The sequence below is a fragment of the Nyctereutes procyonoides genome, unplaced genomic scaffold (genome assembly GCF_905146905.1).
Source record: "Nyctereutes procyonoides isolate TBG_1078 unplaced genomic scaffold, NYPRO_anot_genome, whole genome shotgun sequence".
NCBI classification, from domain to species: Eukaryota; Metazoa; Chordata; class Mammalia; order Carnivora; family Canidae; genus Nyctereutes; species Nyctereutes procyonoides.
Genome location: NW_026575146.1, coordinates 25,348,833 through 25,364,054, shown reverse-complemented (window position 1 = coordinate 25,364,054; position 15,222 = coordinate 25,348,833). Strand labels below are relative to the sequence as shown.

Below are 15,222 nucleotides of genomic sequence, written 5' to 3'. Positions count from 1 at the left end.
ACTCTCAATATCCAGATGCTCCCTCTCATCATTCTTCCCTCACTAATTCATATTCATTCTTCAACAATCAACTCAGGAGTCTGCTCCTTGCAGAAGCCTTCTGTGCCCTCCACCGTGTAGGATTACATGTCCTGGCCCTAGGTGCTCAGAGACCCTTTCACATGTTTACTTATCTTGGCACTTAACCATATTTAATTGGAATTATCTCTGCTTAGGTTACTCTCTCACATTGCACTATAAGTCTTTAAGAAAAGAGTGATTTGTTCATTGTAATCATCCTTGGAACCCAGAGCCATGCAGGGTCCCTGGCAAATGAGAGGAATGCAATAAATGTGCATCTGAAATAAAACCAAAATGTTGGTTTTCAGCTTTCTGCAAGGGAACTTACCAGTCAGATCCTTGACTTTATTCTTTATTTCAGTTATCACGTTAATTCCTGACTTTTTAAGTGGCTCTCCAAAAGTAAACTGAACCCAAGAGTATGACCGTGGCTCAAAAGCCACTTTATGTGTAGTTGTGTGTGTGGACGTGTAGGACCAACTCTTTAAAAACCATTTCTCTGTGATGAGGCAATAATTTTTGCAGCTCATGGCTTTTGATCCCTTTCAGATTTGAATCATATAGTTCTGTTAAAATTCTTGAACATAGATTAAATGGGTCACAGGATAAGTGAGTGCCCTGGATAATATACTTAGAAAATTGTGTGAAGGAAAACAAAAGAAAGCCTAGTAAGTGGAGAGAAGGCTTGGAGACAGAGGGAATGAGTATATAGCCAAGGAATCTTTGAAATTTATCTTATATCAAAGAAAAATTGTAAATATAATATGAATGTCTATATTAGTGCATGGACTCTCAGGCTGAAATTAATTAAAATATTGGAGGGCTTTATGAGGAATTTGGGGCAGGGGAGGTGTGTGTTTTATATTCTATTTGGAATGGGTGTGCATCTCTATATGGCAACTGTACTTTCCAAAGTATTTGTTCATCAACATCAAGCACATAGAAACTTTTTTCTGACTTATGTCAACACTGATTTTCAGTTTATAGGTAAGAGTCAAAGCCTGAAACCAGTAGCCAAAGACAACAATGCTGGACATTTTTTAATAACCAGAGTAGACTATTAGCTGAGATGCCATTATTCGGAACCGGTCTCTTTCACTTCTATTTAAACCTGCAAAAATCGGAATTGTTCTGACCCATAACTCTTCACTCTCTTCTCTTCTTTAGTGGAATTGGAAGGAACTGGCCCTGGGCCTCAGGAGGCAGCAGTATTTTGGCAGAATTTGGAACTCTGCATTTGGAGTTTCTCCACCTGAGCCACTTATCAGGAAACCCCATCTTTGCCGAAAAGGTAAGATCCCCCAATACACCTTGCACTGCAGTGCTGTACTTAATGAGAAACAATATCCTCTCCTGGAAGATTTAGTAATATTAGATATGGAAAAGAATAACCAAGTTTAATAGAGTTCTTCAGGAAGTTTTGTTACATGCAGCATTTCATTTTACCAAACTGTAACCCCGCAGTCTTTCCATGGCTCCGTCTAACTCAGCATGAGACAGCGTGGCGTACACGTCTGATTCTCTAGACCTCAAGCAAGTCACTTTCCCTCTCTGATATTTTTTTTCCTGATCTAAAAATATATAGTGTTGTATGGACCATGTGAAAGACTTTTTAAACTCAAAGTATCATACAAATTCGAGTATAATACAAATTGAATCTGTTTCTAATTTTCAAGAAACAACTGTAGATATGTGAGTAAATCTATATTCCACCCACCACTCTGCTCTCAGCTTTTGTCCCACTTGCAGTTCCTCTTCATAGCAAAATTCCCTGAGAGAATTGTCTCTGTTGCCCCCTCTTCTTGTGTCCCCCACTCTTGAACACTTTCCAGTCAGGCTTTTCTGCCCACCACACCTGTCTCGGTGACCAGTGAGCTTTGTGTTGCCAGGTCCGGTGATCATTCTCAGCTCTCATTGTCCTCACCCTCGCAGCATCTGAAGCATGTGGTCACTTCCTTCTCCATGAGATGCTGCACAGGGCTGCAGGCATACGGTACTACCCTGGTTTGCCTTCTTCCTCAGTGGAGTGCTCCTTCGCAGCCTTCTTTGTTGATTCTTCCCCAATGCCCCAAGCTCTAAATATCACAAAGCCTCAGGACTCAGACTTGAACCTCTTCTTTTTGTGGTCAGTCTCGACATGATTTCATTCAGTGTCATGGTTCCACATACTATTTATGTGCTATTGACTCCAAATTTATCGTTCCAGTCCCAACCTGTCCCCCACTCTGTATCCGACCTTTCCACTAAGAGGTCTGAATGACAGCTGCTGCTCAAAATGCCTCAGACTCAACCCCCAGACCTTTTTCTACTGCAGTTTTCACTGTATTGATAAATTCCACCTCAGTTTACCCAGTAGCTCAGACCACAGATCTTGAGGTCATCCTGGTTCCTCTCTTTTTGGTAAACCTGAGGTTGACTCCATCAGGAAATGCTTTGGCTCTATCCTGTTATCCTGCTGCCACCCTTTCCTGGGACCCACCGTCTCTTGCCTGGACTCTGCTGTACCCACCTGAATCCTGCTTCCTCTCCTGTCCCCTTCAGTCACACCGATTCCGCAAAAACACAAAACTTCAGTGACTTCCCATCACACATGGAATAAAATAAGCCCTCATTTTGGCCCATGAGGCTTGCATGATGTGGGCCCTGGATACCTGTCTCCTCTCTGACATTTTCTCCTTTTCTTCCTTACCTCTAGCCTCAGCAGTCTTGCCAAACCTTCTCTCAGGGCACCTCTGCTTGCACCTCCCTCTGCCCCGGTTGCTCTTCCTCCAGCTTTCCGCATGGTTATTCCTTTGCCTCTTTAAGTTTCTGCTCAAACCTCTCCCATCAGGCTCCCCTGACCTCCCTGACTAAGAATGTAACCTCACAACCTCACATCACTTGTCCCACTGTCCTCTATAACCTTTTCATAGCATTTATCACCATCTGATATATTTATGTGCTTATTATCTGTCTCCTCCCACTAGAAAGTAAATTCCAAGAGGATAATGACTTTGTTTATCCACTGATAGATCCCCACTTCCTTCTGCAGCGTGTGGCAGATCCGTGTGACCTATATTCACTTACTGCGAATATTCTTGTAAGCTGGTGGCAACCCTCGTAGTTCTAATTCTTTTAAATCAATCTTCTTCCCTAACATGGAGAAATGTAATGGAGAAAGAGAGGAGAATGGCACCAAAATTGTTTTGTAGATTTTCATAGTAACATTTCATTTTCTGTTGTAGGTAATGAATATTCGAACAGTACTGAACAACCTGGAAAAACCACAAGGCCTTTATCCTAACTATCTGAATCCCAGTAGTGGACAGTGGGGTCAATGTAAGTCAAAAGATTAGTATGGTTTTAGCTCTTTATGGTACCCAGCACTGTTCTAGTAACAGAGAGAAGGAGCACAGAAAAAGCACAAATTGTTTTGGGGAATGTTTCAGGAAGAGGAAAGTGGGCATGGTTCCTTTAATAAACAGGCCTGTCGTGAGAGAGACTATAAGTGTTACCATGGGTCTTGATTGTTTATTTTTCGTGCATAACTGTGAGCATGATGACATGTAAGCACATTTAAATTTTTAATCAAGAGGGGAAGATCTGGTCAGGTTGTTTGGGGATGTTAGCCCATAACAAGCTGGTCATGTGGATAGAAGGGAAAATTGTTCCTTTATGCTATTGGCTATCATAGTTTTGCACGGAGTAACTAGATCATTCTACTTCATAGCATTTGCTCTTTCTTCTTGGCTCCAAGATGAGAGAGGAACCTGAATCTTTAAGGGTTAGGAAATTGAAAGAGCAAACAGGATGTTTTTTTGACTTAATTTTAAGCTACCAGATAAAGGTTGCCTCCCAGGAGAATTATCTTCAGATTAGGAGAAAGTATTATACAAGGAGCCCTCACTTCAGATCCCTTAGGGACCTTAGGGATATGAAGATCCAGAGTAGTTGAAATAAATGTTCTCAAGTTGATTGGAAAAACAGTGGTAGATTAACCCAGCAACGGAGAGTCAAGTCCAGAATATTAAGTGAGGTGCCTGTCTGTGCTGGGGATATTAGCAATGCCTTACAATTTTATTCTAATTTGAATATTTTCTTTATATGTAACATTACATTCTTAGATGAACATGCCTCCCTGTTACTTTAGAAGAAGTACTTTTCGTAAAGAATAATTTAATAGAAAAAAATTGTGCTAAAATCTGTGTTTGTTGCCATTTAGCCAAGTGTGGTCTGCAGGTCGCTGGATATCCCTGAGACCATTCAGGGAGTCCACAAGGTCAAAGCTATTTTTACTTCTGCCTTTTTGCTGTGTTGATGTTTGCACTTCTGTTGCAAAAGCAGTGGTGGGTAAAACTACTGAAGCCACAGTGAGAACCGTGGCAGGGGAGCCAGATAGTACTAATAATTGTATTCTTCATTGACAATAAGAAATAAAAAGATGCCAGTTTCACTTATGAATATTTTTAATGAAAAAACTTATTGAGTCTAGTAGATCTCAACCATTGATTATGCTTCTTTGCTGTATAATAGGAAATAGTGTCTACCTCATAGAAAAGCACTTGTGTGATTGAGTCAAAAGCTGAGCCACTCACATACAGCTTCATGGATTAGCATTTTTGCTTGAAAGAACAACTGAACACCATCTTTGGTTATTCAGACTTGAGCAATTGGTACATGTTCTCAAAAACAATCCTGCCAATTCAAAGAAAACTGACAGTATCTTTGCCAATGATAGAATTTTAATTTCTAAATGAAAATTAGAATTTTGAGAAATGTATATATGCTACCATGACTTTAATGCCTTTAACTAATACTTAAAGACTTTTCTAGGGCACCTGAGTGGCTCTGTTGGTTAAAGCGTCTGACTCTTGATTTCAGCTCAGGTCATGATCTCTGGGGCATGAGGTGGAGCCCCATGTCGAGCTCCACACTGCTCATGGAGCCTACTTAAGACTCTCTCTCTCTCTCTCTCTTTCTCTCTCTCTCTCTTTCTCTGTCTCCTTCTTCCTCTGCCCCTCCCACCCTCTCTAGAAAAACTTTTCTGATGAGATTAGTGTGATATTAACAAATGCAATTTATAGGAACCCCCCTGGGTGGCTCAGCAGTTGAGAGTCTGCCTTCGGCTCAGGGCGTGATCTGGAGTCCCAGGATCGAGTCCCACATCGAGCTCTCTGCAGGGAGCCTGCTTCTCCTCCTATCTATTCTCTGCCCCCCCCCTCTCTCATGAATAAATAAAAATCTTTTTGAAAATGCAGTTTTTTATATTATGTACTGAACTATGTCACCGTTTGGAAGATCTGTATAATTCAGTGAACCAGTATTTTCCAAATGACCACTTCATGCTATTACAAAATCACGTGAGGAAAAAGATCCATGCAAAGTGCAAGATGGACCAATGGATTCTAATGTAACAGTACAAAAATTCATTGATGTGATTTCTAATTCCACATTACAACCAACCTTTAAGAAATTTTAACCTTTAAAAAACTATTTGTCAAGTTTTGTTTTAGTATCAGAGAAAAACATCCACAATTATCTGAAAGGGCTCTTTAAATACTTCCCTTTCCAACTGTGTAACAGTGTGAGGCTGAATTTTCTTCATGTATGTCCACCAAAATGATATATATCAATGGATTGAATATACAGATATGAAAACCCAGCTATCTTCTAGTACAGCAAAAATGTAAGATTTGCAAAACTGTAAATCAATGTCAGTCTTTTAGCTAATCTTTTTAGTTTATAAAATATAACATGTTTATATGAAAAATGTGTTAACGTAATGCTTGTATTATTTTTTAATTAATAAAATATTTTAATTCAATTTAAATATTTTAAATTTAATTTTCAATATGGTAAATACTTATAGATATTACATAAACAAGTTATTTGGGGGCATTTATTCATTTTTAAGAGTGTAGAAGGTGCTCAGACTAAAAGTTTGAGAACTATTAGGGTATTTGAGAGAAAATAGTAGCTTTCTGAGTACAAGGACCAGATAAGATTCTCTGAAAGGACAGGCATTTTTAGCATTTTCCTTCTCATGAATGACTTTAAAAATTGAAAAAAAATTCTCTATGATTGACTGTTTTCTTCTTGTGACTTAGGATTTAGAAGTCACTGTGAAGAGGGACAAAAAGTATCAGTTATACTGGAACTGGAAATCCAGTTTTGCCTCCTGGATTACCAATATGTTGTGTATTTGGCCATGTTTCCTGGTGCAGAGGGCCCTTTCTATTTGGATTGCACATGGGCCAATTTCATGATGGCCAACAAATAGGGTTGATGACTCTCATGTCTGCTCCTCCACCCTCAACCCCACCACCACCCTGTGTTCCAGCCACAAGGGAGACACTTATTTTTTCATTCTTTAGTTAAGGCCCGTTGGTCATATCTAGGTCTTAGTTTGTGCTGTTTCCTCAGCCCTTTTACCTCTCTTCTGACTCTGCCAAGGTCCAGTTGAATTGCTCTTTCTTCTAGGAAGACTCTCTTCTTCAAGACAGTGGTTGGCACCCATTCATCCTCTACTCACCCTTGTCCTCCCTTGCCCCAATGCTTTGGGTGCTTTCCTATCCTTACGCTTTTCAAAATGATTCATATACATCCCCATCTTCTAGGGATCCAAAATGTTTGAGGCCAGTGACTTTGTCTTAGTGACATTTGTTAACTTTACTCACTGTATCTTGCACTAGTAGGTGTTTACTTACTTGAATTTTATGAGTATTCATGCACCCTGTATCCAATCTATCTTTCCTCCTCTGCTTTTAATAATGGTTCTGTTTATTCTCTGCTCCTCAGTTGTGGCTGAGAGGCAGCATCAGATCCTGGTAACTGATGATATAAAGAGATCTTGGAACTGTGGAAGCCAGATGTGGGACTCCGTGTCTACAGACAGAACAATTATCATTCTTCCTTGATTAATATAACAACATTAATATACATATAGTGTCACTAGCATCATTGGGGGAATGCTTTGAGAGGTTTAGGTTCAGATGAAATATACAAAATAATAAAAAATAAAGATACTGAGTTTTTAATTCTTTTTGTCTTTTGATTCTTTTGCTATTTGTTTTCTCTCTTAAGTATTAGGAATTCCTCTCGGGAAGGAAAGAGTAAATTGCCTTCTATAAAGAAGAGCATAATATTTGAGTGACTGCAATACACATTACCTTTGGAACCTTTGGGAATAAAAATACCATATATGTTCTTTGTAGAAGTAGGAGGTCCCTTCCTGCTGATAAAATCAGGCATGTTCTCTCCCACACCCACTAAATATTTACACAGGATTCTGTTGCCAACACAAATAGCCCTTCAGCCATAAGGAAGCATAGTGAGTGATATGCTAAGTTATCAAAAAGGCTTGCTCTTGTTCCTCCTCCATGTTCCTTTATTTTGATTCTTTCCAAATATGAAAAATTCATAGGCAAGAAATAAAAATATAGAATATTAACCTACATTCACCAAAATAAATTAAACCAAATGTATTATTATGTAACCTTTTTCCTTTTTTAAAGGAAATGCCCAAACTTGCTTCTTCCATCCATTATAGAATCATAACCCAAGGGGAAAGAAAATGAAGCTGCTTCTGGCTGTTAGCGTTCAATTCTCATTGCTTAACTCTGAAGGGCATGTCTGGATCACGGCCATCATTTCCTATTACTTCATTTAGTCCTTGTTGTTTTGACAGTAACCGGACAGTGATTTGCTTTACCATGCTCACTTGCATTTGTCTCCTGCAATCATGTTTATAACAACAGGGCTTGTTATTGATGAGATAGTACTTAGTGTATTTAGTTTGTAAATGTCAGAGGTTTCTGTGGTAATTTTCTTGAGGAAATTGCAAAGGTCACTTCAAGCACTGCTGTTTTAAGAATCAAACTTAAAATTATAAAACACTAATTTTACATTAAAATTAAAACCGTACATTTGGACTTTCTGCAATAATAAAAGTCACATATTTCACTACTTAAAAATATAGCCCTTCTCGCTTGAATGGGAATAGTCCTTTTTAAAGTTGACTTACGAGATTTTTCTTTGTTCATCAATTATTTGCTGAGTACCTACTTATATGCAGGCTACTTGGAAGAGCTGATGTGGACCAGGAAACATGATGGGTCTCCTGGATTATGATCCTTCCGGATTGTGATCCTCTCGAGAGGATCAGACAAATCCTCTGGAGAAGACAGAGAAAAAATTCTATCATTTTAGGAAATTGCAGAGTATAGTAGACATGGGCTATCCCAAAGTGTATAATGAGGGAACCCAGTGGGTGGGGGTCAGGAAAAGCATCTTTGAGGAAGCAACATTTAATCTTAGATATAAAGTATGAGTAGGAATTACTAAATGAAAGGGAAAGGAGGCAGGGAATGTATATCACTCAGAGAGAACAAGGCCTTTGGAATTCCTGTGGTGGAAAGGATCCTACTGGTTTTGAGGGACCAAAAGAAGAGCCATATGACAAGGGAACAGAGAGCAAATAGATCAGAACCGATGGTGATACAGGGAAGGTGGAGACCATGCAGGGCCTCCCACTCTCCAAAGACCCAAGATTTGAGTCTCTGCCATTATAGGCTTCCAATTCCGGAGGATCCAGTTCACATGTTAAAAGAGTTGCTCTGGCATAAATGAGGGAATAGATTGCAGTGGCATTGCCATTAGAACTTTGTGTGATGATGGAAATGTTCTAGATCTTCCCTGTCAGTGCAGTAACCAAGGGCCACTTGTAGCTCCTGAGCACTAGTATGGCCAAGGAACTGAATTGTGTTTATTTTATTTTAATTAATGAAATGTAAATAGCTACACAATATCAGAGTGCAGAAGGCCAGATAATTGGCCACTCCAGACTCAGAAACAGGAGATACAGTAACTTCCACCAGGATTGGATTGGTGAGGACGCAGGAGTGGATAGATTCAAGAGATGTATAGGAGGTACAATTAGTAGGATTCAGTAGCTCATTGGATATGGGGGCAAGGGAGAAAAGTAGTAAAAAATAACTCTCTAGTGTCTAACTTGCACAATTGGGAGGATGGTGGTGCCACTTAGTGAGACAGGGACCAACGGCAGAAGGTAAGATTGAGAAGGAAAAGAGAATGAATTCAGTTTTAACCTGTTCAATGTAGAGGTCCCCACATAAAGCTCCAAGTGGAGTTGTTGGGCAAGTGTCAGGAGAAAATTGTCTTGATGGCTGTATAAAAACAGATTTACTTTTATGTGGCAGAGTCAACAAAAGCCTTATTTAAAAAAAAAAAGATACATGAAATTCACTTTGAATTATGAAACTTAAAATACGGATTTCCAGAATCAAGCTGTCTTATTAGTGCTCAAATTCTCCATGAATTCTAGGAATGATATTTTAAATAGATTATGTCTCTGTTTTCGTAGGTAGATGTGCTTTAAAAATTGAAGTATTGATTCAAGCAGTAGGCAAAAGAATACGTTTAGTGTTACATGGTAGAGAACAGGCAGTTCCAAGTGTGAGATCCCAAGTGGGCTATGGTGTCAGGTGGCCCTTATCAGTGTTGTGATCTCCTTTAGCCTCACTCATCATTCTTTTTTTTTTTTTCCACTTTTAATGAGGATGCCTACCCTATAAACTCTAAGGTTGTTGGCACTATATGTCATGGATCTGGTATAATAAATAGCAGTGGGGGAGGATTGTAGGAATAGAGTATTAGGAAGGATATGTCCCGCCCCATCTTCTTTCTTCCTGGCCTCTCCTAAAAGGATCTTGACCCTACAGATTGATAACACTAGAAAACTCATCAAATAATAATAGTAATCATAAAAAGCCGAGGAGCTTCTTGTTTTATTGCAAGCCAATTCTTTTTCAGGTTTGTTAAGACTTACAGTATTTGACATAGTTTATGTTATTGAGAGCTAAAGCAATTAAAAACTTGTATAAATATATACTGTGAAACATTTTAATTTGGTGGTTTTAACTAGAGAACTAATTTTTGGAATTACAGTTGATTATATATTTTTTATCTCTGTGTTGACAAAACTACCCTGGTAATTATTTAGAGTATATCACATTAGTTAATAGCACATCTGCTCATTTCAGAATATCTTTCTGAAAACAAGAGATTTGTTGGAATTTAAATGTAATGGTGAGTTGCAGTTGACGTAGGGTTTTGCATCCTAGTTGCTAATGTGATTTTGCTGCATTATCTGAATTAAAGCCTCAATCACTCTGAAATTCATTTTCCTCTCTTTGCAGATCATGTATCAGTTGGAGGGCTCGGAGACAGCTTTTATGAATATTTGCTAAAGGCGTGGTTAATGTCTGACAAGACAGATCTAGAAGCTAAGAAGATGTATTTTGATGCTGTTCAGGTAAACCCAATGTTTAAATCATCTTCGCCATTAAACTAACATACAACTTGCAATATTAATCAGTCTTTAATGGGAAACAGAGTACTATATAAGTGGGTTACAAAATATTTCCAGTTAGGCTGAGTTCAGTGTCTGCTAATATAATTGTAACAATAGTAATCCCACTTGATGTGTTTCATTCTAACAGGGCAGTTGAAGTGTTTTATGTGGTTCACATCTCAGTAATGATTCACATACCTGAAAAAGAGGTATTTTTCTTTGAAGGAGTAGGAATTCCATGCTTAGAGTCACAATTATAATCATAGGGAGGAAAAAAAAAACCTTAATTTATATTCTGAAAAGTGACAAAGTTAACACTGCCCAAGATTACAGACATTCCTAATGGCTATCTCTCCATTTGAAGTAAACTTATCTCCAAAGATAGACAATGCTCTCAAATAAAAATCTGAACTAATAGTTTCCTGTGATCCTTTATAATGGAGGAAGAATGAGAGGGAACAAATATTTGTTGCATTGTCTACTGTGAGCTAAGTATGTTAGGCAGATACTTTAAATGAAGTGTTTGTCTCCTCACAATAGCTTAGATACTATTTACCTAGTTTTACAGATAAGAGAACAGAACCTCAGAAAGGTTGAATATGGAACCAAAATTCAAACTAAAATTTGTGTCAACACTAGTCTCTTTTTACCTCATCATTATGGATTTATTTGTGAATAAGAATTTCCATATTACACTTAAATGTTCTTTGCATTCATTAAGTTAGTAAAAATAAGTTAGAAACTGCTTAGCAAAATATATATGAGGTGACCAGTGTAAGAGTAAACTAAGCCTCAAGCAAATGTAAGCCCCATCAAAAATGAAAATAAAATTTGAAAGTAAATAAAGTAAAAGGTTATTTTATGTAAAATACTTGATCTCACACCCAACTTTTCAGAAACAAATTTTTTTAGCAGAACCTTTGTGATTATTAAGCATTTTATATGGTAACTCATATTTCTTAAAAATTATTATCAAGGCATCACAATAAACCACATTATCACAAATAATGTTTTAAAATTGTGGCTAAATAATCAGGAAAATGACTTTTTATTGACTATTTAGAATTTTTTTTATAATAGAGAGTATTAATTTGCGGGGGGTGGGGTGGAAATTTGCAACTCTAATAATGTAGCCACTGTTCTAAAATTAGTCTTCATGAGAGGCGGTCAAAGTAATTTAGACATAGTCCAATTTATTCATTTAAATATATGGGGCGCCTGGGTGGCTCAGTTGGTTAAACATCTGCCTTCAGCTCAAGTCATGATCCCAGAGTCCTGGGATCGAGCCCCACATTCGGCCCCCTGCTCAGCAGAGAGTCTGCCTCTCTCTCTCAAATAAATAAAATATTTAAAATAAATAATTAAATAAATACAAATGCAACTTGCTTTGTTCTGGTTGGCCAGATTGAATATTACTGTGGTTCCCTCCCAAGGTCAATTAGAAGCATCACTAAGCACAACAGCTATGACTCTTAACTACTCCACCTATAGGAACCAGGACACCTTAGTATGCTGGCTTTCACTTAGCACAGCCTTAATTAAGGCACACGATGAACATAAAAAGCAAACTAGAATATGGTCCACATGGCCTCTTCCAGGTCTGTTTTTCTTCATTCCTATGAGGTGTCAAGTTTGAAACTAGGGAATTCTCCATACAGTATGGTTTCTGCTGTGTCGTTTTTTCATTGCTATCCTGGCAGATATTTCAATTATTCTAATCATAAAGTGGCCCCCTAAGATCTTGATGTTCTAGGAAAGACAACTTTAAAATGTTCCGTGAAATATTTTCCTCCAGTTTCTAGAACTATACCCACACAGCTTTTAATATACTGTATTTAGACAAACCATTGACAGGAAAATCCATTAAGAATAAATGAAGGAAAATGTTTCCTGCTTCTCTTAATAGCGAAAACATTTTCAAGCCATTGTGTTTTCAACTTAGAAAGCAAAGCTAGAACAATTAAATTTCTGATTTGAGAAGTAACCATGTCTTAGAGCAAAGTTTCTTTCTGCTTTAAAAAAAAAAATTCTACTAATAAGAGAAGATACTGTATATTATTGTCCTGGACAGTTGAGTTACTGGGGATACGGCTCTTCAGTTTTAGCTTCAAGTCGATTTTGGAAAGCATTTAATTCCAGCATGGTCTATTTTCTTTGATTGTTTTATTTTTTTTCTTTGATTGTTTTAATAACAAAATACTTTGAACTTTTAACTGGCTGTGTTCTCTAGAGACCACACAAAGAATCCACCGGAGTGAATGGGTAGATGATGTATTAGACGTTTAGGTTTCTAAAAGTTTCATCAAACTAATTTTCTTTTTCAAATATAAAAGGCTAAAATCACAAAATACATGATATTCTTTTTACCTAATCAATTCTCAGTAGATTTAACACCTCTTTTTAGAACCACTAACAACTGTTTTTTCCTCCTTTATATTTATTTACATTTTCCCACGGTTACACAAACATTACTTTGAGGGTCTTGGAACTTCATTGTAGTTTATTTTAAGAGGTAGCAGCTTGGTCAGAATCATGCCAAAAATAATACAGTTCTTTATTCAGGATCCATCTCTAGTCCATGCTTAAAAGCTGTAACTTTTGCCATGTAGAAAGAATAATTTCTTGGGTGGTGAACAGGTATCTGCTTGAAGAACTTTATTGTAGTTTGTGCTATGAGAAGTGTAAATAGTTAAGGTGTTCAGTTGCATTAAATAAGAATGAAATATTAATAGAATAAGTCCATCAACAAAGTCAGCTAACCACAGTTACTGAGCACAGTAGTGTGTTCATTTATTTCTTACCACCTTGTTTCATTTGTTTATTTCCAGTAAAGGTAGGAAAGGTATTATCTGTGTATTCATTTTCATTCATTCTTCTCTATCACAAGTTTTGTCTGTGTCTACTAGTCCCAAATGTGCATCCTAAAAAACTCAGTTGTTTTTTTTTTTTTTTTATAATAGCGTAACAGGTATAGACATAGTTATAGCTCTTTTTCTTCTAGGAAGTCATTGGGAGGGAAAAAACATTTCCTCTGACAGTAACTAGAAGTTAATAATTCCAAACAGTTACACTTCATTTTTGCTTTTTAAATATAAGGCTTATTTTATGTTTTCTAGCTATTGTAAAAGAATATCAACTGTCCTAGGGCAAAAACAAAAGATATTTTATGACTCATTTTTGTAAACATCACTTCTCCCCAATTTTCAGACCTTTATTCTTTTTTTTTTAAGTTTTAATTTTAACTCTAGTTAGTTAACATACATACAGTGTTATATTAGGTTCAGGTATACAATATAATGACTCAACACTTGCACGCATCACCTGGTGCTCATCACAAGTGCCCTCCTTCATCCCCATCACCTATTTCCCCTCAGGTAACCATCAGTTTGTTCTCTATAAGTAAGAGCTTGTTTTTTTATTTGTCTCTCTCCCATTTTTACCCCTGTACCTTGTTTGTTTTGTCTTTTAAATTCTACGTATGAGTGAAATCATATGGTATTTGTCTTTCTCTGACTTATTTTGCATGGCATTATACTCTATACTTCCATCCATGTTATTGCAATGGCAAGATTTCATTCCTTTTTATTCCTTTTTATGGCTGGATAATATTCTGTTATTGCCACATCTTCTTTATCTATTGATGAATCAGTGGACACCAGGGCTGCTTCCATGTCTTGGCTATTGTAAATAATGCTGCTATAAAAGTTAGTGGTGCACGTATCCCTTTGAATTAGTGTTCTTGTATTCTTCAGATAAACATGCAGTAGTGTGCTTGCTGGATCCTAAGGCAGTTCTATTTTTAACTTTTTGAGGAACCTCCATATTGTTTTCTACCGCTGCACTGGTTTGCATTCCTACTGACAGTGCAAGAGGGTTCCTTTTTCTCCACATCCTCACCACCCCCTGTTGTCTCTTGTGTTGTTTTTAGGCATTCTGACAGGTGTGAGGTGATATCTCATTATAGTTTTTTTTTTGTGCATTTCCCTGATGATAAGTGATGATAAGCATCTTTTCATGTGTCTTTTTAAAATTTTTTTCATTGTATGCTAATATGCTTTTTACTAGAATTCCTAGGGAGAAATTTTTTTAAGATTATATTTATTTATTCATGAGAGAGACAGAGAAAGAGAGAGAGAAGGAGAGACATAGGCAGAGGGAAAAGCAGGCTGGATCCCAGGACCTGAGCCAAAGGGAGACGCTCAACCACTGAGTCACCCAGATGCCCCTCCTAGGGAAGAATTTAACTCAAATGTTATCACACTGGAGATGTGAGGATGATAAATAAACCTTATCAAGTGCTAGGCACACTACTGACTGCTTCATAAAATAAATGTTGTAGAGTTTTCTCCATAGATACTACTATTCCCATTTTATAGATGAGGATTCTGAGATTTAGGGATACAGCAAGCAAATTACCCACTAAGTCCATAGATAGCAAGTGTCAGAGTTGGAATTTGAGGCCAAGCAATCTGTTTCAAGAACAGCACATCTTTCCTACTCAGTTTACTACCCTCTGAGCCTAAGAGAACCAAAGGCAGCCTGGATTTTATACTCCAGTATGCTCTATTCCTCATCCCCAGAAGAGCTTGTGCTTTGTGTTGTCCATTGTGAACATGGGAATGCATTAACTGTTACCTCTACACCAGTGGCCTTTGAGAAGGGGATAGCTTTTGAGGTATGAGGACTATGTTTGGTCATGGAATCAGGCAAAACCATCTGGGCTGGCGCAATAGCAATAGTCCTAACTAACCAAACTAATAAGGCATAGACTAGAGGAAGAATACAGAAAGCAGTAACATAACATTGCAGGT

The 15,222-nt window shown here is 37.5% G+C and overlaps 1 protein-coding gene across 1 annotated transcript in view; it reads left to right on the top strand.

Annotated features, from left to right (window-relative positions):
• MAN1A1 (mannosidase alpha class 1A member 1) overlaps window positions 1-15,222 on the top strand; it is a 164,732-nt gene that overhangs the window by 138,578 nt on the left and 10,932 nt on the right. The window contains exons 7-9 of the mRNA XM_055310756.1: window positions 1,228-1,351; window positions 3,285-3,378; window positions 10,257-10,372. Of these exons, the coding sequence (XP_055166731.1) occupies window positions 1,228-1,351; window positions 3,285-3,378; window positions 10,257-10,372 (334 nt within the window). The remainder of the gene's footprint in view (window positions 1-1,227; window positions 1,352-3,284; window positions 3,379-10,256; window positions 10,373-15,222) is intronic.